Source organism: Sebastes fasciatus, chromosome 24 (assembly GCF_043250625.1).
Source record: "Sebastes fasciatus isolate fSebFas1 chromosome 24, fSebFas1.pri, whole genome shotgun sequence".
Classification (NCBI taxonomy): domain Eukaryota; kingdom Metazoa; phylum Chordata; class Actinopteri; order Perciformes; family Sebastidae; genus Sebastes; species Sebastes fasciatus.
Genome location: NC_133818.1, coordinates 10375519 through 10399192, shown reverse-complemented (window position 1 = coordinate 10399192; position 23674 = coordinate 10375519). Strand labels below are relative to the sequence as shown.

At 39.4% G+C, this 23674-nt stretch overlaps 2 protein-coding genes across 7 annotated transcripts in view; one reads left to right on the top strand and one right to left on the bottom strand.

Annotated features, from left to right (window-relative positions):
* The window catches only part of LOC141763053 (lysine-specific demethylase 6A-like), a 30793-nt gene extending 16510 nt beyond the window's left edge, over window positions 1-14283 (bottom strand). Inside the window, exons 1-7 of one of the 2 annotated variants that reach the window (XM_074627299.1) lie at window positions 13726-14283; window positions 13549-13612; window positions 4716-4824; window positions 4489-4538; window positions 4036-4094; window positions 2606-2726; window positions 2292-2346 (exon numbers count right to left, since the gene is read on the bottom strand). In XM_074627299.1, coding sequence (XP_074483400.1) covers window positions 2292-2346; window positions 2606-2726; window positions 4036-4094; window positions 4489-4538; window positions 4716-4824; window positions 13549-13612; window positions 13726-13925 — 658 coding nt within the window. In that variant the 5' untranslated portion in view covers window positions 13926-14283. The remainder of the gene's footprint in view (window positions 1-2291; window positions 2347-2605; window positions 2727-4035; window positions 4095-4488; window positions 4539-4715; window positions 4825-13548; window positions 13613-13725) is intronic. The other variant, XM_074627300.1, reaches the window with a different exon arrangement.
* Window positions 14284-15886: 1603 nt separating this feature from the next.
* On the top strand, window positions 15887-22805 carry LOC141762790 (FUN14 domain-containing protein 1). 5 transcript variants are annotated; one of them, XM_074626855.1, is made up of 5 exons: window positions 15887-15998; window positions 19165-19330; window positions 19438-19513; window positions 20229-20363; window positions 21558-22805. In XM_074626855.1, exons 1-5 carry the CDS (start codon window positions 15974-15976, stop codon window positions 21633-21635), a joined length of 480 nt encoding a protein of 159 aa, XP_074482956.1. In that variant the 5' UTR covers window positions 15887-15973; the 3' UTR covers window positions 21636-22805. The 5 variants fall into 5 exon arrangements, with proteins under 5 accessions (XP_074482956.1, XP_074482955.1, XP_074482957.1 ...); XM_074626854.1 differs by having other exon boundaries at window positions 15936-15998; window positions 19162-19330; XM_074626856.1 differs by having other exon boundaries at window positions 15939-15998; window positions 19162-19330; window positions 20229-20357.
* Window positions 22806-23674: the final 869 nt, after the last annotated feature.

Below are 23674 nucleotides of genomic sequence, written 5' to 3'. Positions count from 1 at the left end.
AAAGGAGAGAAGAAGAGGAGACATGTCAGGTAGAGGTTATTTAAGAAGAGTTAGTCTTTTCAAGTCTTTGGAAAGTAGTGCTGCGTTGTCAATAAATAGCGCGGTCAGAAGAAAACCCAAGGTCTGCATGAGGTGTAACAGACTAGATAGGTAGCTGTGTTCCTGGCGGCACCTTCCTTTGTCTGGAGCGCTGCAGTGTCTGATCTAAGCTGCCTGAGTGACTCTCAGCAGATGGAGAGAGAGAGAGAGAGAGAGAGAGAGAGAGAGAGAGAGAGAGAGAGAGAGAGAGAGAGAGAGAGAGAGAGAGAGAGAGAGAGAGAGAGAGAGAGAGAGAGAGAGAGAGAGAGAGAGAGAGAGAGAGAGAGAGAGAGAGAGAGAGAGAGAGAGAGAGAGAGAGAGAGAGAGAGAGAGAGAGAGAGAGAGAGAGAGAGAGAGAGAGAGAGAGAGAGAGAGAGAGAGAGAGAGGGGAAGAAAGACGGGGGCTGCCCTCGCTACGTCTGTGTGTGTGAGTGAGAGCAGGAATGAGGTAAGACACAATGAGGCGAAGGCAAACGGCGAGACGCTAGGCAAAAAAAAAGAAGAAAAAAGGATATTGCCGTCGCCAAGGTAACAGGTACCGGGGCGGGAGAGATGAGATGGCAGCGGCATATCAAATAATGCCAGTGCTGAACCCCGGCAGCAGCTCAGCATAATCTAGTGAACACAATGAGATGTTTCCCTGCTGCTGCTGAGAGGATACAGGGGGGCTTTACCATATTCCAGGATCAGTTGTTAGCTCTAGTTTGGATATTTATACCACAACAAATAATGTTATGTAATGTGTAATACATATAAAAAAGTGTATATCAATCACCTAGTGACCCCCAAACATACCGTCACACAGCCCCTAACTTGCCAAAAGCCAGAAAAGAGGCTTTGTCCAAACAACCCAACATGCTCTGGAAAACTATATCACATATTAGAAGGAAACAACTAAAACATATGGAGGATGGAAATAAATAAATAAATACAAAATATATGAATAAATAAATGTCATTAAATGTAGCAAAAATAATATTTAAAATTTACATTTCTGTTTTAATTTACTTCTTTATTTATTTATCTGTGTATTAATTCCCTTATTTATTTACTCTTCTGTTTAATTTTCCCTTTAATCTATTTTTAAATATATTTTTTAAATAAAACAGAAATAACAAATTATGTCACATTTATCAATTATTTAATGGCTACATTTATTGACATTTATTTATTTATCGAGTCATTTATTTATTCATCTATTTTGATTTTGGCAGGTTCCGTCCTCCATAAAAACACAGATGTTATCTGACCCTTAAAAAGAGAAAAGAAAAATCCTAAATTAAAGCCCCTTTTCCACTGGATAAAAACCCCACTAACACACGGCTTTTGTCTTCAGTGGGAAATGTTACAATCAGCATTCATTCCCGAGACAAATGACTCTGTAGTAGTCGCGGGTCCAATCTGCAGTAATGGGAAAATGACACCCGGGTGGACATGCTAATTTTTGCCCCTCTTGCGGCGCGTTGCTATGTGACGTACATTGCTATGTGACACACGTTGAAGTCAATATATAATATATGAAATCAACAGGGATTTGGACAATTATTATAATTTATTAACGTACAAAACAAACAGTTAATATGCTCTCTTCAAAGCCACCAGACTCCAGTCAGACAACAGTATTTTAACCCCACTGATCGTCGAAGAACACTTCATTCAATCTCGACAGAAATAAAATAAAACTTTCCACTGTTGCAACAATCACCGACTCTGGTTTGGTCCAAACAAACCCCTTAATTCACTGTGTTAGATGTGAAAAGAAACAGCCGTTATATGCGTTCCTCAAAGCTACCAGACTCAATTGACAAAAGCAGTAATTTTACCTCGTTGGTCGTCGTAAAAACACACGACATTCAGACTCGACAGAAGCAAAATAAGACTCCACTGTTCCATCAATCACCGACACTGGTTTGAGAGTTTGAGAGAGAGACTGAATAAGTAACGGGTATAAAAAAAGAAGTAGCCACCGTAACATTTTCACTAGTAACTAACCGTGCTTCCGGGACGTCCGTGGCACACAAGGGAAAAAAACCAACCCAGAAAGGCCAGTGGAACAGCACAGTATACTCGCAATAGGAAAGGAGTCCATCGCCTATTTTTAGCATGTTTTCCTGTGTTTAAATAACCTGCAATAACCTGTGCTAATTTTGGGTAAAATGTTATTAATTAAATACTTAATAAATAAACGTGAAATAAATAAGAAAGGTGCTTACTTTCAGCTTTGGACAAAGTGCAGGGGTTGGAGTCAATCAAAGCCAGCTGAAAATGCTGCGAGAAAACATGAGGAGAGATCAGTGAAAGCACACCAGTAGCAATCCCCCCTCTCATGCATAACACTGCTTTATTTATCACTAGCTGCCAGGAGCCTCAGTGGCACTGTCGCAGTGTGAGCTCTGTGTTAAGCTAATCTTGATGCATAAAAAAGCGGAAATGATAATGGTTGGAGAAAATTAAATCAAACTTCACAGAATGTTGACAGTGCTCTGCCTGGTATTAAGCTAAGATTAATCCATGACTGTGGACCTACCTTTAGGCTTGACTCGTAGTCTGTGTTGACCTTGAACATGAGACCCAGGCGCAGGTGGATCTCCTTGGCCCGGGAGAACCCCGGGTCGATGTACAGCACCTCCTGGAATGCTTTGATCGCCCTGCGGGGACCAAACGGAGAACATGATGAGGAGACCGGAGGAAAAGCAGTATTAAAAATAGACCGAGGGAATAAGAACGATAAGACTGGATAGTCGAGGGTCAGTTCACTTGTGATAAATCTACGAACCCTAAATGGACTCTGGACAAAAAGAAAGTGAACAACAGGTGTAAACACAATCTAAAAATGCAGCACAGTCGGTGCTCATTCCAGTCACGCTGCAAGTGTGCCTTCTTCAACTGAATACTAAAGATGTTCCTTCCACCGTATCGGAGTAAGGTACCCCATTTGTTATTTACTTGTTTTGCTGTGCTTGCTTGCAGCCGAATACACTAATACTGTAGCAGAAAGTTAACCAATACAAGCTTTATTTGCCATTATTATCGAGGTGTAGCTTTTGCTATAAGAAACGTCCCTGGCCTTATCAAAACACTGGATATGCGTGTGCCTGAGAACAATGCCTGTTTTTGCTGATGCTTGCGTCTTGGTGTTTTTTTTTTTTTCCATCTGTCCAGAGATTTAGGCTAGCCGATTCCTCTCTGTGTGTGTTGTTACCATGGAAACAGCATAGGACAGCTTCACACACACAAAAGCATAAACATATACAGACTACAACTGAGCTGAGCGCCATCTAGTTCCATTATACTGGACAGAAGGAAGACGTCTCTACGGCCGATATCTCCAACACTCGGCAACTCACACCAAAAAAATCTAGATTGATAAATAGCACCACATGCAAGAGGAAAAATATGTAGTTTTGATTTTGGTGTGAACTGTCCCTTTAAGTCTGCTGTGTCATGTCTAGAAGGTAACCCGCAAATTGCGAAAACTTGCCAAAACTCTTATGAGACTCACTGCCAGACGACTTATCCTAACCTCAACCATTTCTCAAGAGGTTTGCAGTTTGCGTGTCACCTTCTAGACATGACCCTAACTCCGGGTGAAAATGTGTAACGTGATTTGATTCCTGGAGTCTCCGCTGGTTGCCTGGCAACTGCCTTGTAAAACCAACTTTTTTTACTGCCTAAACTTTTTCCAGTCTTTATTCTATGCTGGCAACTGGCCCCGGTTACACATTTACCATACAGACTTCAGAGTAGTTTTGATATTCTCATCTAAAAGGCCATTACACACCAGCTGTGTCTTTTATTAATTTGCACGTCAATATATTTTCAATGCATTAATGTTGAATTGTTCAAAAGAAATCCCCAATGCTTCTAAGAAGTGAAAATGTATCCACCCTTAATTCAATTTGACTCATTAGAGTGTATGGTTTTTATGCAAATTAAATAGAGACAGCTGGTACTCACCACTGAAAGGCATTATAGTGGAAGTAGACCATTCCCAGGCCATACAGAAAGGCAGCATTCTGGGTGGGATGGAGAGAGGTGCAAGGTTATTATAACAAATAATATAAGACCAACAAAGAAAATGTACAATGTGATCAAATGTCTCTGAAACTGCACGTCCTTGTAAACAAAAGCCATACGTATTTACATAACTTTGCAGCCACGTGGCTCAGTAATCAGAAAAAACAATAACTAGCGATCTATCTCACCGCAAAGTGTCGACTAAACAGGTAAGAAGCATGAAATGACTCAGGCATGAAACCTGAAACCGCATTTTATAGTAGCGAGTAACCAAACTGAGATCCTTACGCACTTCCTGTGCGTGAGCGAGTGCATGTGTGTGTAACTGACAGGGCGTGAGAGTATCACAACCTGAATGAGAGAGTGAGTACTATGTAGGCACGTGTGGCTTACCTTCCAGTAGTCTGACTGTAAACTGTAGTACCTCTGGTATGCCGATAATGCTGTAATTAAAAGGAGAGGGAAGCTGAGAATTGATCACAGCACCACTGAGGAAAAACGGGCAAGTCGGCATTTATGGCGAGCTGGAACGGAGCCAACTGTCTCCGGACGCTGTGCACAAAAACGGGAGGAAAAACAATGACTCTACAAAGCGGAGGTGAAGAGGAGAGATTACTCACCTTTCGGGTAATCCTCCAAGAGGAGGTTGAAGTGGCCGAGCTGGCAGAATAACTCCGGCTCCACTTTGCCCTCGGCCTTAAGGATGAGCGAATCGTAGCAGCGAACAGCCTGGGGAGGACACAAAAAACAAACCGTGTTTTGCAAAGAAAAAGAAACAGAGCGAGGAACTGGAGGGAGAATCATTCAGAACTTTTCAAAGTCACAGCGTGGCTGACGTCGGCTCCCTAATTCTGACCAACTCGCATTCTTTTCCGCAGATAACTATCAGCCCTTACTGGAATGAGGTTTGCTTTAGATAGATAAGGACTTGTGCTTAAGGATTTCTCTTTCTTACACTTCCGTTACAGATCTCCCTGCCCTGATAACAAGAGATACAACAGTAGCTGTGAGCTGGATTCACGCTACAAGATCTGAAGTTAGTTAAAAGGTCAAACCAATGTTTTATCAATGTGTTTTACCAATCTCATAAAAAACAGCAGACTGCCGCGGGAGATGGTTTGTTTGCATGATCCTGATTAAATCGATCTAAAATGAAAACCATAATAGTTAGAGCATTCATTCTTTTAGCACATACTTGCCAACCTTGAGACCTCAAAAAAAGGGAGGATTTCAAAACCAAAGTTCTCCTCCAGAAAAGAAATTGAGTTTTAGAGACTTTGTTTCCTGCATTCTGGTGACTTTTAAAGACTGAAATAGCAAAATAATAAGTAGCTACACCTTAGCATCTCAAATACTTTTAATTCTCAGGAAAGAATACGGAATAATTCGCCCCGGCTTGAACTTGTGTAAATCTGTATTTATTCATTCATGCTTTTTTTCGCCCCTACTTGAGTATTTATTCCTCATAGTACTCTCCATTTCTCTCTCCGCCTCTTAATTACTGAAGGTCCTTTCAGACACAACGTGACAACGGCACCACTGCGCTCTGAAACTCGTTATTTCCAACGGCTTGCGCCACGACGGCTTCTCGCTGCGTCGAGCAAAACCCGACTGCGCAGCTCAAACCGCGTTGCGTCGCGAGCATCTCTCTTCTTCCAGTAAACAACATCAGGTGTAGCTGTATTGTTGTCCAAGTGGAAACAGTAAAGGTCGCTGTACAGTGCCAGAAACAGGTTGATATAACGGGGGAAAAAAAGGTGTGAACATTTGTCATAAATCGGGAGAAATACAGGAGAATTGTGACACTTGGAGAAAAACCGGGAGAGGGTCGAGAAAAACAGGAGTCTCCCAGGAAAATCGGGAGGGTTGCCAAGTATGTTTTTCACAAGCTACTCAACTGAAAGTCCTGATTCATAACTATACAGTTGATAGGCTTTAAATATGAATATGATATGAGTGAAAGTTTAACTGGGACTCCTGAAACGGACGAATCAGCTAGAAAGAAGCACTCTGTTGGAGTTGTTGGGACGACAGGAACCCTTCCGGTGGTTCACAGTAATGTTACAGAGTAATGCTTCTTTTACCTCATAAACACTCTTTGGCAGACTACAGAGACCAGCTTGCAGAAAGCACACAAATCCAACAACAGCCAAGTTTCATTTTGTCCTGCCATCAAGTTACTGACGGAACTAACATTAAATTTGCGAATGCTCGCACTGTAGAGCCCAGCTGCCAATACTGATCCCTTAAAATATAACCGGATCGGCCTCGATGAAATGAGGAGCAGTCGACCAACGGAGCCCAGTTGAGTTGTAAAAAGAAATCAAGCACGTATTGTCCACGTCGCTACCCACCACTAAGGCAAACTAACTTGAGAATGACCTACTCCGGCACTTGAGTTGCTCATGTGCAACACCGAGATCCCATCAAAGATGGACTCAGCTGGTCCCGAATGTACTGTTCTGCTATTCAAAACCAAAGAGAGACAGCTGCATCTGCATGAGTACAAAATTACTTCCAAATGTTTTATGGAGATAAATTTGCTTTATTTGAAATTGAAGCCCTGTTAACCTCCAAAACCACAGAGAAGACCTGCTGTTTGCCCTTGGTGGGTAGCGTCGGCATCATTGCCAAGAAGCACTTACGTAATCTTATTTATTTTTCATTGTCATCAAGAGACTGAAAAGTATAAAAAATCGTTTGCCAAGAAGACAACATGATGTAGAAACAAATATCATGACAAGAAAGAGGGACAAACTCACCAAAGCAATGTGTAATATAACGGCCCTGAAAGTTTGAATTATACTTAAAGCAACACCACCGATGTATATGATCGGGCCGAATCGTGCTTTCATTTCTTCACAGAGTGATGATGGGAAAGAGCAGCGTCTCATTATTGAGTAGGAGATAGCTGTTATTACTACTAGGAGCAATAGCTGCATTCACCTTCTTTCATCCACTGTGCAAGAGGGCAGTGATTGAGGCGAGGAGAAGTTTTTCAGTAGAGATGGGTTTTGCTAAGGTGTGCCTAGACCAGGGGTCAGCAACCTTTACTATTAAGAGACATTTTAGGCAAAAAAGAAATCTGTCTGGAGCCACAAAACATTTGAGCATTGTGATGAAGGTAACACAGTTTATAGTGTAAGTATATAGTATATAAGACTAATGCAGATAGGGCCAAAGTGCAAATGTACTACGGAGTATTAGGGCCACATTAAGGGGAAAAGAATCGGAGATTTCAAGAATAAAGTCATAATATTATGAGAATAAAGTCATAACTTTACAAGAAAAAAAGTCGTAATGTTACGAGAAAAAAAAGAAAATAACACGTAAAATTACTACTTTATAGTATTATGACTTTATTCTCATAATACCACAACTTTTTTTCTCGTAAACCTAGGACTTTATTCTCAAAATCTCAGATTTTTTTTTTCTTCTCAATGTGGCCCTAATCCATCATACCATAGACCTACAACAATGATAAATAAAAATGAAAATGTAAACAAAAAAAGTTATTCATTTCCACAAATTGTTTTAAAAATCCACAGGGAGCAACTGGAGACAAGTTAATAAGTCGCATGTGGCTCCAGAGCCGCAGGTTGCAGACCCATTGCATAGACGTAGCCTCTATGTGTCGCATAGTTCCTTTGAGGTATCAAGGCAAGATCTGAGAGAATATCTAGGTCAACTGAGAACATATGCACATCCTTGTAGACAGACAAAAACAAATAAATACTGTTATCAGCTATTACACTTCCTAATATGAACTAGGGCAAACACCAGGTACAGTAATAGGCTAATCGTGAGGACTATGGAGTATCATTCCACCCTGCACAAGTAGGGTTGGGTGATATGATATGAATCAATATTGTGAGATAATAACTTTTCAATAGTCATACCGTTACTACCATGGTATCCATTCATATCTGTGGGTGTATGAGGCCATTATGGAAACTGACTACATTTACATGCACAAAATATTCCAGTTTTTGCCCTTATTCCCAAAAAGACAATATTCCCACCAAGCCGTTTACATGGCTAATGAAAATGAATATTCCCATTTACATGCAGCCGTGCCAATTACCATAACTGGTTGCGGACTCGTTTGACCCTGCAAACACAGCCTCCCTCTTTCATTCCTTCAACCACCTTCTTGAACAGGTCGGCATTGCGTTATTTGCTCAAATCCAAAAACCTGTTGATATCAAAGTCTTTCATAATGTTTAGAAGTAGGTGTGTTTGTCCTTCCCACCAGAAATTTTCTTTTGCTTTTGGGCGTGCATCTCTGCAAACTGTCGGCTAGTTGGTTTGTGTGCAACGCACAGAGCTCAACGTAAAAAGCCAAGAGGCCGTGTGTCGTAAACTGACGTAAATACACCATTTGAGACGCATATTCTGAATGCCATGTATACCCAAAGAATGCTCCTCAAACCTGAATAATATCAGCATATTCAACATGTTTTAATCGGAAAATGCTCCATTCAGAATATCCAAACGGATTGTTAACATAAACCGTATCAAATTCTGAATATTGCCATATTCGGAATAATAGCGGAATATTAGTGTGCATGTAAACATAGTCAGTGTTGCAAACCAATGAGCAGGAACTGTTTTATATCAATATTGGATTTTCTTTTTACAATTTCTGCATCCCTGTGATGATGTACCTTTATTTGGCAAGTATGTAATTCAATAGATTACCCACAAACTATAGATATGCTATATAGATATCCATGATACAGGATATCCCCGCTTCCCAGGACCGTGGACTCGCTGTGCCCTCTCTCCTTGCAGGGAGGGGGACAGGACCCATTGCCGCCTGTCAATCAGGGTGGACTGATGATGTCGGCATCCCACCCGTCTGTCTTGAAGCACGGACCCCGTCTCGAAGCACAGACCCCGTCTCGTGTACCACGCTTTAAGGGTGTGACCTTTTTGACGTGTCAAAAAGGACATTCACATCCACACAACCAATGCGTTTATGATTAAATTGCTTACTAATACATCGAGTTCTAGCCTCTTAATTTTGATGCGTTTAACTTTATAAAAGTGCTAAATTTTCTTTTTAAATTCATGATGATTCCAAATTTAATTAGTAATTGTGACCTTTATATCGACCAAAATAATCATCCCTATGATTTTTGCCATAATCAAGCTGATCTAACTATGAATGAACTACTTTGTAGATACTATTATAAACTTAACAACTTTTTAAAAATCGCCCACAACAACAGGATCTAAAACAGATTATCACTCATCACATAACAGCTTTCATGGACCAGTGGATGCATCATGTGTGCACCCTGACTGATTTCAACCTTTACTGTGAGGCAACGGTGCATAACACCAAGCCTCCATGCAACACAGTGTTTTTCAGTTTCACGCTACATCTGCAGCACGATCCAAGTAACTGGAACACACTTGACTTTTTCAGGACGGGGCTCGCTGTTCAGTTTGCAAACAAAGCAAGCATCAAAGTCATCTTGTGTCTCTGGTGAATTGCTTTTTTTAAAAATTAAGTTATGCTTTAATAATCCCTGTGGGAAAAAATCGTCCTCTGCAAATGACTTCTCTTAACTATTTAGCAGAGGTCAGCCACAGCGCAGCAGCCGGCCAGCGCCGTAGTCAAGGGCAATGCAAGAGCAGTCTTAGTACTCAACATGTATGTCTTTTGGTGGAGGAAACCCATGCAAACACAGGAAGAACATGCACCAAAAATGGCACCAGTCATCCCATCATGAGGAACAAACTCCTCTCGCTGCAAAAAGTGCAACCGTGTAACGCAAAAAAATAATAATCACCAGATTCTCACATGTAGAAAATAAAAATAAGAGCACACTCACATTCAAAGCTTTGCCTATCTCCCGTTTACATCACTGCCACCTACAATAATTACTGGTGGTGATACAGTGACCTAGTTCTGTCAGAAATGTTGAACCAAGTTATCTGCGTGTAGATAGAGCAACAGTGCAGCGACGCGGCTGAAGTGCCAGGCAGGGCAGTCACTCATAACTAATAAGCCACGAGCAGGAACCTCTAATACAAATAAAGCCTATAATGTGCTTTCTGTTTCAGACACACCAAAACAACTAACGGTTTCTTTGCCTTTGGGGGAAAATAGAAAGCAAAAATGACATAGTTGACCTACGCCAATAGAGCATGTGTCACACTGTGTTCTGTATCATTTTGGTGGTCTAGTTATATTATCATTATAGCTATTTCTCTGGGTCTGCTGCTCACAACATATCCTCAATACCCAAACTCTAGGTATTAGCATATCCGACACCAGCCCTCTCTTTTCTTTTTCAATTTAAAATCTGTATGTGGAAGTTAACCTGGAGCTGTAACAAGACATTCATTCTCAACTGTTTTCCTTTTGTCAACATTACTGCGTAAATGTTTGTAAAATTGCACTTTTACAATGTTATATAAGGACACTTGGGGTGTAAGAAAATATCGATACACGAGTATGTTATGTTGTGCAATACTGTATCAATTCTTCAAAACACTATATTGATTTTTCATTAACCTCTTAAAAATGTGACGGCCGCTATTAGATCTTTCGGAGGTTGTAGCGGGATTAGTTTTTAAAGTAAGAGTGAGGTTGTCATGAAGGAGGCTAAATAACGCTCCAAAGTTACACTAAATTTTGGCGAGGAAAAACTGGCATGGAAATTTTCACAGTGGTCCTTTGACCTCTGACCTCAAGATATTTTAATGAAAATGGGGTTCTATGGGCACCCACGAGTCTCCCCTTTACAGACATGCCCACTTTATGATAATCACATGCAGTTTGTTGCATGCAGTATATCAGTAATCATGCAGTAAAGCATGCAGTAATCATTCCCCCTGTATCATAGCACGTATAGATTTGCCAGATTCTTGACAATACACATCCCTATCGTTTAGTGAGGTCAGTGTCTCCCCTGATGACCGTTCCAGTAAATTAGATGCGTATCACTGAAAAAAAACCTCAAACTTACGTATTTTCATTTCAACTGACATGCTACTAGCCATGTTAGCTACCTGACATATATGACTGGTATTGCCATCAGACTCCAACACCCTACACATGAAGACACCTGAGGCTGTGAGCGATGGTGCCTTCAAATGAAACTCGTGAGCTTGTGTTTACAACATTGCTAAGTCGTGTACAAAGTATGCTTGGCGTTCAAGTTGTGAGTCGTTCATATGGACTCTTCTCGTGAACACGGTAAACACGACCCCACTCGAAGGCACCATTAGCTGTGCCCATAGGACCTGTGTGTATTTACACCAGGGTGTACGAGACTGTCACAGGAAAGTCTGGCAACTACGGAGCAATATCGGTCTCGTGAACCACCATTGTCACCAGAGTAAGGCACAAAATGACTCGTCTATACCCCATGTTATGCACCACTGACAGGGTGGGCTGCATTTTGATGGCGGTATCACCAAAACAAAGCAAATAAAACACCTCAAACTTTAATAAATCAAACAAATTGTGTGTCAAACCATTGTATCAGTACTCTAGGGAGAAATGTTACACATGTTGAGCTCGTTCTGCTTTCAACACATGAACTGTACGGTTCAATTCAAGCCTAATACATTGATTGTATTGCACACTGGCCATATATTTCTAGCAAGTATGCTACTTCTGTGCAGCCAATGCTACACGAGCAGTCGCACTTCCTAGATATCCCACACACACCACCTAGCGAGCAGATGCAGCGCATGGCCCCTGCTGTCATCTTCTCTACAACAGCTCAAGATAAATTCACAAGAAAAAGGCTTTTTGTGAGCACAGCAGTGTGTTATGTTCAGATGGACTGAGCCTGTTTAACATGTAGTTAAAGCACATTGCAGAGGCAAACAGGGGGGCAATGAAAACTGTAAACAAAAGCACCAATACACCACCTAGGTTCCTAAGAGGAACACATCTTTACAAAGAGTAAACAGAGGAGAGAACTGAAGGCACACTTTAAGCAACGCACAAACAAGTCGGGGGCCAATATATTCATATCAAACGGGGTTATATAGCTATCGGTGTCACTCCGCCATCTTTGACAAGGCAGCCAGCCATAAAACATTACTTGTTTGTCAAACTCGTTCACACAAACGAGCAGAAAACATCCTGGAGTACAATCAAGTGGAGCAGTGCACTATCACAAAAACAACCCAACAGAATGAGGCTAAAAACCTAAATAAACTTATATTTGGTGCACCCTGAAGAAGGCTAATAAAGGACACTTTGTGTGCCTGATAAAGGACACTTTGTGTGTTTAAGGTTGCAATATCTCACAACAACATAAAACTAATTTTAGTATTTCTTTATGTGCACAAAAACCTAAATAAACTGTATTTGGTGCACCCTGCAGAAGGGCTTACTTCCACAACAGTTGTAGTCTGATAATAAGGACACGTGTGTGTTTACGGTTGCAATATCTCACAACGACATAAAACTAAGTGTTTCTAATGTGCTACACAAAAACTTTAATACACTTGTATTTGGTGCACCCTGCAGAAGGCTACTTCCACAACAGTTTTAGCCTGATAAAAGGACATTTTGTGTGTGTTTAAGGTTGCAATATCTCCACATAAAATGCATTTAAGTGTTTGCAATGTGCAGCACAAAAACCTAAATAAACTGTATTGGGTGCACCCTGAAGAAGGCTACTTCCACACCAGTTGTAGCCTGATAATAAGGACACTTTGTGTGTTTAAGGTTGCAATATAAAACTGTTTTCTAATGTGCTACACACAAAAAAACTAATTTAAAGTGTTTCTAATGTTGCTACACAAAAACCTAAATAAACTGTATTTGGTGCACCCTGAAGAAGGCTAATAAAGGACACTTTGTGTGCCTGATAAAGAACACTGTGTGTTTAAGGTTGCACTATCTCAAAGGGACATAAAACTACATTAAGTGTTTCTAATGTTACTACACAAAAACCTAAATAAAAACCCTAATAAACTGTATTTGGTGCACCCTGAAGAAGGCTACTTCCACAACAGTTGTAGCCTGTTAAAGGACACTTTGTGTGTGTGTTTAAGGTTGCAATATCGCGACATAAAACTAATTTTAAGCGTTTTCTAACGTGCACAAAAACCATGACGACGTTGTGTTGCTGGGATACGCTGTAGGAAATATAAAGCTAGCTGGCTAGCTGGCTAGCTAACAGGAGGAAGGGCGGTTTCCCTAGCAAACATTAACACAACTTAACAAGCTAGTTGCACTAAAGAGAGCTAGTTTGACTCGCTTTATCTTGAGCTAAAAGCGACACCAAGTAGCAGCAGGTGCAGGGTTCATTGGATGAAGCTAGCAAGCTAACAAGCTAAAAGGAGGCCTAGTGGGCCACTTTGCATTCACTACTCTTTGAGGGATAATTCACTGCATAGTAGTTGTGCTGTTGGTGTTAAACGCATCAAAGGGTGTTTGCTTGATTGTTAAAAACAACACCACAGTTAGATTACCTTCATCAACAGGGCCTTCGTTCTGGCGCCATCTTCATGAAGCTTCTGAAATCCAAACAGTGAGCTGCAAAGAACATAAGAGAGAGGGCATCACGTTTTTTACACATGCAAACGGGAGAGAAGACGATTCATTTTCTTCGGAATGTGAAGAGGAGGGTGTTTTTTGTTGTTCCGAACCTGTCGATGGCGGTTAAAGTGTCCCTCTCCTGGGCTGTCAGTGTCGGAAAGTCCTCCTCTGTTTCACTCGCTTTTCCCGCCGCCATTTTCTTTCCCTCATCACCACCGCTAGTGGAAGAAGCCGAGCCGAGGCTCCGAGCAGCGGCGCAGGCAGCAGCAGCGGCGGCGGCGGCGGCGAGAGACACACCGCACGATTGCATGAGAAAACGAACGTGGAACGACGGAACGGTTTTATCAATTAAAATCAAAGACGAAAAAAACTGAAGAAAACAAACTTTTTTTTTTCCTCTCCACAATTCAATATAGTAAATCCTTTTTCTGGTGTGGTGTTGGATAGAAGAAGCGCCTCTTCTCTCCGGGGTTATCTCCTCAAAACGTCACATTGTTTCATCACAATCTGGTATTTTTAAATCCGAGAAATACTAATCCCAAAGATGTGAGTATTTTTGACAGTAAAAATAATGCGTTTTCGGCCGCCGAAGATAAAAGTTGTTATAATTTGTGTCACCCAAGCGAACCCACGCGTCGGTCTAGCCACGCCCTCTCCTCCCCTCGGCAGCCAATCGGAGCGCCCGGATCACACCATGTGACTTCCCTTGCTATATCATTCTTTAATCTTAAATATTGTTTTGTTTTTTATATTTTAATTTATTATTATATTACATTTTTTATTATTTATGTTTGTATAATATATATTTTATATATATAATATAATATTTACATTTTATAATATATATATAATTTTTATGATATATAACATTTTATATTTAATTTATTTTAATTTAATATAATATTTTATTTTTTATAGTATATAATATATTATACATAATATTTGAATTTTTATAATATATATAATTTTATGTTTAATTAATTAATTTAATTAATATTAATATATTTAATATTTTAATTATTTTAATATTTATTTATTTTATTCTGGAAGCAAAAGTATTTATTCTATGAACGTGTCTGTCACATATGTGCAATAAACTGATATATCTTACTTTTATAAATGCAATAATTATTTGCAATAATACTAATATACATATTGTATTTTTATATTGTATTATCTTTTATATTTTTTATATTTATATTGCACTATCTCTTTTTTATTGTATTATCTTTTCATTAGCACCTATGGGATTGTCACAATCTAATTCCGTTGTACTACACAATGACAATAAAGGGCTTGAATCTTATCCAATCTTAAATATTCATTGTTTTTATTTTTTTATTTTTTTATTCTGGAAGCAAAAGTATTTATTCTATGAACGTGCATTTAACTGATATATCTTACTTTTCCAGATAAATGCAATAATTATTTGCAATAATACTAATACTAATACTGTAAGCTGTCAGACTCCACAAACAGCACTGCTCCTAGTAGACCACTTACACACCAAAAAAACTGACAATAACCTGATATTTTCAGGTAGAATTTCATTCATTCATTCATTCATTCATTCTCACTGTGCAATATCATTTTCCACTTGGGCAATTTTGTTAATAGTCTGTTTATTGTCAATACTGTATATACTGCTCCTATTTTTATACTTCCTTCTATTTAAATGGTTCATATTTTGTTACACTTTGTTTAGCTCTTTTTTACTGTGTTAGCTGATGCATCTTGTTTGTTTCACTATCCCCTTTGCTGCTGTACTGGACTAATAAAGGAATATCTTATCTTATATACATATTGTATTTTTATATTTTATATTGTATTATCTTTTATATTTTTTTATATTTATATTGCACTATCTCTTTTTTTATTATTGTATTAACTTTTCATTAGCACCTATGGGATTGTCACAATCTAATTTCGTTGTACTACACAATGACAATAAAGGGCTTGAATCTTAATAATAATATGTATTTTGTTTATTTGTTTTGCACAATTTAAGACTACACAACATAACAAAAAAATAAATGAATAATATACAGTGCAGGAAGAGGCAAAAAACCCACTTGGCTTATCTGAAGCCTCCACCTAGAGACAAGATTAATATAAAGAAATAATATGACATAATAGTATTGACACTTGGGTGCAATGCATCATTCGTTCCCAGCCTTTTCACACCACCCTCTGTTTGCACTGTATACAAAAAATATAAATTAATAATTCACATTAATATAAATAAAAGCCTAATCAAGCCTCAGATCAGAAGCACATCAACGTGACGTGGCAGCGCGTCACGGAGTGGGCGTGACTTAGCTTTGTCAACATCCTGGTGACATAACCAGTTTCTCCAAAATGGCGACGGGGGACCACAGAGAAGGTGACGGCGGTTTGTGTTTGTTGTAAATAAACCGCTATTACCCTAATATATGTTATCATTTAGGCATTTATCTCACCGAAGATAACGGGATTATGATGCGGGTTTGACCTCGGTGCTTTTACGAATCCGAAAAGTGAAATTTATAACAGTTCTTATGCATGAAAGTGGATTGGTAGCCGTTTGATGCTAGCCATGCTAATGCTAGCTTCCCAAGTCAGTTAACCTACATGCAGTAAACAGGTAGCACGCTCTCATGGGCATTTAAAGCCTTATTCTGAAGGGGTATGTGCATTTAAAGCCTTATTCTGAAGGGGTATGTGCATTTAAACCCTTATTCTAAAGGGGTTTAAATGCACATAGAATAAAGAGATAGCACGCTCTCATGGGCATTTAAAGCCTTATTCTGAAGGGGTATGTGCATTTAAACCCTTATTCTGAAGGGGTATGTGCATTTAAACCCTTATTCTAAAGGGGTTTAAATGCACATAGAATAAACAGATAGCACTCTCTCATGGGCATTTAAAGCCTTATTCTGCAGGGGTATGTGCATTTAAACCCTTATTCTCAAGGGGTTTATGAGAGAGTGCTATCTGTTTATTTGATGTGCATTTAAACCCCTTATTTTGAAGGGGTTTAAACAGATAGCACTCTCATGTGCATTTAAACCCTTTATTCTGAAGGGGTTTAAATGCACATGAGAGAGTGCTATCTGTTTATTTGATGTGCATTTAAACCCCTTCAGAATAAGCTGTTTAAATGTTTATACCCCTTCAGAATAAGGGTTTTAAATGCACATGAGACAGTGCATTTAAACCCCCTATATTGAAGGGGTTTAAACAGGTAGCACTCTCTCATGTGCATTTAAACCCCTTATTCTGAAGGGGTTTAAATGCACATGAAAGAGTGCTACGTGATTGTTCAATGTGCATTTAAGCGTCTTATTCTGAAAGGGTTTAAATGCACATGAAAGAGTGCTATCTGTTTATTCTATGTGCATTTAAACCCTTTATTCTGAAGGGGTTTAAATGCACATACAATAAGCAGGTAGCACTCTCTCATGGGCATTTAAACCCCTTATTCTGAAGGGGTTTAAATGCACATAGAATAAACAGATAGCACGCTCTCATGGGCATTTAAAGCCTTATTCTGAAGGGGTATGTGCATTTAAAGCCTTATTCTGAAGGGGTATGTGCATTTAAACCCTTATTCTAAAGGGGTTTAAATGCACATAGAATAAACAGATAGCACTCTCTCATGGGCATTTAAACCCTTATTCTCAAGGGGTTTATGAGAGAGTGCTATCTGTTTATTTGATGTGCATTTAAACCCCTTATTTTGAAGGGGTTTAAACAGATAGCACTCTCTCATGTGCATTTAAACCCTTTATTCTGAAGGGGTTTAAATGCACATGAGAGAGTGCTATCTGTTTATTTGATGTGCATTTAAACCCCTTCAGAATAAGCTGTTTAAATGTATATACCCCTTCAGAATAAGGGTTTTAAATGCACATGAGAGAGTGCATTTAAACCCCCTATATTGAAGGGGTTTAAACAGGTAGCACTCTCTCATGTGCATTTAAACCCCTTATTCTGAAGGGGTTTAAATGCACATGAAAGAGTGCTACGTGATTGTTCAATGTGCATTTAAGCGTCTTATTCTGAAAGGGTTTAAATGCACATGAAAGAGTGCTATCTGTTTATTCTATGTGCATTTAAACCCTTTATTCTGAAGGGGTTTAAATGCACATACAATAAGCAGGTAGCACTCTCTCATGGGCATTTAAACCCCTTATTCTGAAGGGGTTTAAATGCACATAGAATAAACAGATAGCACGCTCTCATGGGCATTTAAAGCCTTATTCTGAAGGGGTATGTGCATTTAAAGCCTTATTCTGAAGGGGTATGTGCATTTAAACCCTTATTCTAAAGGGGTTTAAATGCACATAGAATAAAGAGATAGCACGCTCTCATGGGCATTTAAAGCCTTATTCTGAAGGGGTATGTGCATTTCAACCCTTATTCTGAAGGGGTATGTGCATTTAAACCCTTATTCTAAAGGGGTTTAAATGCACATAGAATAAACAGATAGCACTCTCTCATGGGCATTTAAAGCCTTATTCTGCAGGGGTATGTGCATTTAAACCCTTATTCTCAAGGGGTTTATGAGAGAGTGCTATCTGTTTATTTGATGTGCATTTAAACCCCTTATTTTGAAGGGGTTTAAACAGATAGCACTCTCTCATGTGCATTTAAACCCCTTTATTCTGAAGGGGTTTAAATGCACATGAGAGAGTGCTATCTGTTTATTTGATGTGCATTTAAACCCCTTCAGAATAAGCTGTTTAAATGTATATACCCCTTCAGAATAAGGGTTTTAAATGCACATGAGAGAGTGCATTTAAACCCCCTATATTGAAGGGGTTTAAACAGGTAGCACTCTCTCATGTGCATTTAAACTCCTTATTCTGAAGGGGTTTAAATGCACATGAAAGAGTGCTACGTGATTGTTCAATGTGCATTTAAGCGTCTTATTCTGAAAGGGTTTAAATGCACATGAAAGAGTGCTATCTGTTTATTCTATGTGCATTTAAACCCCTTATTCTGAAGGGGTTTAAATGCACATCAAATAAACAGATAGCACTCTCTCATGGGCATTTAAACCCCTTCAGAATAAGGGGTTTAAATGCCCATGAGAGAGTGCTACCTGCTTATTGTATGTGCTACCTGCTCAAATAAACAGATAGCACTCTCTCATGGGCATTTAAACCCCTTCAGAATAAGGGGTTTAAATGCCCATGAGAGAGTGCTACCTGCTTATTGTATGTGCATTTAAACCCCTTCAGAATAAAGGGTTTAAATGCACATACCCCTTCAGAATAAGGGGTTTCAATGCACATAAGAGAGTGCTACCTGTTTAAACCCCTTCAGAATAAGGGTTTTAAATGCAGATGAGAGAGTGCATTTAAACCCCCTATTTTGAAGGGGTTTAAACAGGTAGCACTCTTTCATGTGCATTTAAACCCCTTATTCTGAAGGGGTTTAAATGCACATAGAATAAACAGGTAGCACTCTCTCATGTGCATTTAAACCCCTTATTCTGAAGGGCTAGTGGCACTGTATCCAAAGTATTTATGATTGTTAACTCTCTACTTGTATGGTGCCAGCAGGTCAGGATGACCCAGAGAGTGAAGAGGAGGTTTATGAGGTTGTAGACCTGACAGAATATGCCCGGAGGCACCAGTGGTGGACCCGGATGTTTGGGAGCAACTCTGGCCCCATAGCTGAGAAGTATTCTGTGGCCACCCAGATCGCAATGGGAGGGGTGACTGGATGGTAAGGCCCATGGGGTGATATCTATAACAATATCACATCTAACTGTCTGACTTATTGGTAGAACAGATGTGTAATGAGCACTCTTCTCTCCCTCTCAACACATCCAGGTGTGCTGGTTACCTCTTCCAGAGAGTTGGGAAGATAGCTGCTACCGCTGTTGGTGGAGGGTTCCTTCTTTTACAGGCAAGAACAGTACAGTTTATGTAGCCTCAGTAATTAGATATTTACTACATCCTTTGTAAGATTCACATTTGCCAGCTGCACAGCATGACGCTCAGCTGGTCTCCTCTCTACAGCAGAAAGACTAGCATTGTGTGTTAGCTGGCTCTACATGGACGCAGGCCATCTGGATGTTGCGATCCTATCAGTGTATTCTGTTAAAAACATTCTCGTAACCATTTTTTCAAGCCGATTACACCAGAGATGGACAGTTGACTTCATTCACAGGCTGAACACATAAAATAGTTGTGGTTCGTGGGTAAAAATGCCTTCAACATTGGCCTACTTTTAAGAGTTGTTTCAATACCAGTATCGGAAATGCGTCTGATATATCATATATATATCTCATCCATTTAAATCCAAAAGGTTATTGCACATATGCAGAACTAGTCACCAGTAATTACTCAAAAAAAGCATAACCTTATAAAAGTCAGATTTTAGGGGCAGAATAACTTACGTCTTTTGATGAAATTTGATTGTTTTTATTCAATAACAGGAAATTGTTTTGCAGATAGTTTAAGGCGTTTCAATAAAACACATCATAAACCGCCAGTCGGTGATGTAATCTAGCACACAAGTTGATTATACCAGACAAGGAGTCGGTAGCCCTGTAGAGTGCAACAAAGTGGAAAGCCGGGACAAAGAATTCTAAATATGAATCTTTTTTTTCCCCGCACAGATCGCCAATCATAGCGGCTACGTGCAGGTAGACTGGAAGAAGGTGGAGAAGGACGTGAACAAAGCAAAGAAGCACCTGAAGAAGAAGGCAAACAAAGCAGCGCCTGAAATAAACACATTCATTGAGGAGGTAAAGGTACCTGTAACAAAGCTTGCTATTTCTTTCACGCCTTTTTTTCATTTGACTGTCGTTACAATAAAATCAAACATTTCTGAATATATGTTCCTTATACTAGAAAAAAAAACACCCAGCATACTTGTGACATGTAATGAATTAGAACTAAATGTTTGTTTTTGGTGGGAGGCTTATTTCTTTATCTGCAAACCAGTTACACCCTCTAGTGTACCTTTAGCAATACTACACCCATTAGCTGTTACTGTTAATGCATTTTGATATGGATGTTTGTGATGTATCCCTTCTCAGTATATAGAAAATGGTTTTAACGTATAGTATTGCACACGATTAATTTTACATTTTATAATCCAATCTATGCTCACTCAAGGTTCAAGTTTCTTAATTTGTCATTTGTAGATTCTGTCATGGCAAGTCATTGGCAATGAAAAGCTTTGGTCTCAGGTTCCTTCAACAATGCTCATAAAATATGTATATATAAAAGGGGAAATCACACAAATAAATGTAAAAGCAAAATGATAATCTAAGGCATAAAATCGTGCAGTTAAAATAAATATAAACCTAGTAATAAAATATAAAATAGTAATGCAAATGTAAATTTGTAAGTTTTTAATTTTGTTGATGACAGTATTTCAGATGGGAAAACTGAATGTTAACAGGATGTAGTATGTACTGTATATGCATGATGAGAAATAATGAAAAATATATATACATATATACAGAGGTGTAAAACTTTGTAAAACAGTATGTAAAGTATATAAAGGTAAAGTGACAAGTGATGAGTTCAGGAGCACAAGAGTTCAGCATCAGGGCTACAACTAACGATTCATTTCATTGTTGATTATTGTCTCGATTAATCATTAGTTGTTTGGTCTATAAAATGACAGAAAATGTTTCCCAAAGCCCCAAAAGATGTCCTCAAATGTCTTGTTTTGTCCACAACTCAAAGAGGAGCAAAAAAAACAAGAATATATTCACAATCAGAGAACTTTGACTTTTATTTTCCTAAAAAATTACTCAAATCGATTATCAAAATAATTGGCGATTTAATTTAGTAGTTGACAATTAATTGATTAATCGTTGCAGCTCTACTCGCTATTTTTCCAGCAACATTCAAACAGTCAACACCTGTTCACTGGTTAATACAGGATGCTGTTTTTAAGCTCTTATCGACTCATTCTCCGTCTCTTCTCTCAGGCCACAGACTTTATAAAAAGGAACATCGTCTTGTCCAGCGGGTTCGTCGGCGGCTTCTTCCTGGGTTTGGCCTCCTAAAGCCGCTGCCTCCACTTACTGTGAATCACTACATAGGTCACCTTCCTCTCCATTGTTTACCTCGCGGCCCTATGTGTGCATTGATTGAACAGGGGAGGTTATGTTGAACATTAAAGCATGATCTGTTGCGTTAACTGTAATATTGTTCTACTCCCCCTGTTTTAAATCAATCCTAGCTAATCATTTCCTTCTTGGAGGACTGAGTGCACATTCTGAAGTGAGTGTGGAGTGGATTATACTGTGACTTTCTTCTATGGGACCCGTCGTGGATCTTTGCCAGACTGCTGAACATGTCAAGCTGCCACAAACGAGCACTCATTGCTTTTTCAACACCGATCTGAGTCTAGATCGTCCATCCCCTTGTGTTTTTAGCCTGGTGGACGCTGATCTCAGATAAGTTGCGTAGGCGCTGTTGTAAATATATAGCCAACCCCTTTTATTCAGAGGTGTAAATACCCACACAAGGGTAAATATTATATAAACAAGAGTGGGAAGTTAACACCATCCCCCAGTCTATTGCTTTTTCTATGTAGCTGTGAAGTTTTAAAGTTTGCCACACTGACTGGGGGTTTAAACTCATATTTCCCCACTCTGAGCAGGAGATATTATTAATATACAACACATATCATGAGCATAAACAAAATGTTACATCTGGTGAGTGTTCTCTTACTTTACAACAGAGTATTAAATACACATCCTTTTATTCCCATAATCTTCAGCTCCACAGTTCCCTTTAATGACAGGATGAGCTGCCGCTGTACCCTAATTACCACCAAAAGCGACACCAGTCCCGTCATTAAAGAGCATAATGGAGCAGCTATTGTGACTCCCACGCCCTCACTATTGTCATTGTGCTTTTAGTAGTGTCAGTGTAGCGATAACACAACAGAGATGCTGCCGAGTCATGCGTATTATTCACATTATCTAAACAGGACATCCACACATTGGAGTCCACTTCAGTTGATCACAAGTTGCTTATTTTGTTTTGGGTTTTTTTCCGCCTATTTCTACAGTGCAATATTATTTTTTGAGACTTCTACTGGCATTTTTGTATGTTCCATATTCCCTCATTGTTTGCATTTAATGCTATTTTGTTATCTGAGCTGTATGAATTTGTTTGGGTGTCTCTTTTTAAATAAAGTTGCCTGATTTTGTTTTGAACAGAAATAATTGTGTTTTTTGGGGGAAGGGCGGAAAAAATGTTTTGTTGAATACGGCTTTAAGTCAAGTACAGTATATATTGTTTAATTCTGTTAAAAATGTAAATTAATTAATCATGTATTTATTATATATATATATTATATACATATAATATATATATATATATATGGAAATCCATCAGTCTAGGGTACAAGCAAGAGAAGGCACGCCTTGTTTTGGAGTTGAAGGACTCCGCTGACCAGCTGATAAGGAGCGTGAAAGTCCCCATCCGCACAGGTTGCAAGTGGAAGGCGCAGGCTGAAGTACACCATGCTATCTCCAGTCTGAAACACAGAGAGGTGATGGGGTCAGTCCAGATCAGTCGTGCTGGGTTAGGCTGGGGAGCACCGCAACAGTTCTGGTCAAAAGCCACCAAGAAGCAGCAAAAGACTATGGTGGTGGATGAAGTCACCAGGCTAGAGCAGGAGCACTACCACATAAAGGCAGTGTCCCCAGGGCCCCCAAGGAGCCTGGTACCCAATGAGACGCTACTGTGAATAGGTGCATCAGCTGGGCAGACATCTGGAGGACGCCACAAGCCAGACTTAGCTTCCTGGTAAGGGCAGCCTACGACACCCTCCCATGCCGCCGGAATCTCACCCAGTGGTTCGGAAGCAAAGTTGGCTGCCTGCTGTGTAGCAACATCAAGGCCAGTCTCCAGCACATCTTATCAGGATGCAAGGTGGCGCTGACCCAGGGGGTTAATTGTTTTGTATTTAGGGCTGGGCGATAATTCGATATGATAATATACCGTCTTTGAATGGAAGCGTATCGTGATTAAATTATATATCAAGATATCGTGATACACAATTATGTCTTCTCAAATGATAACAAGCATA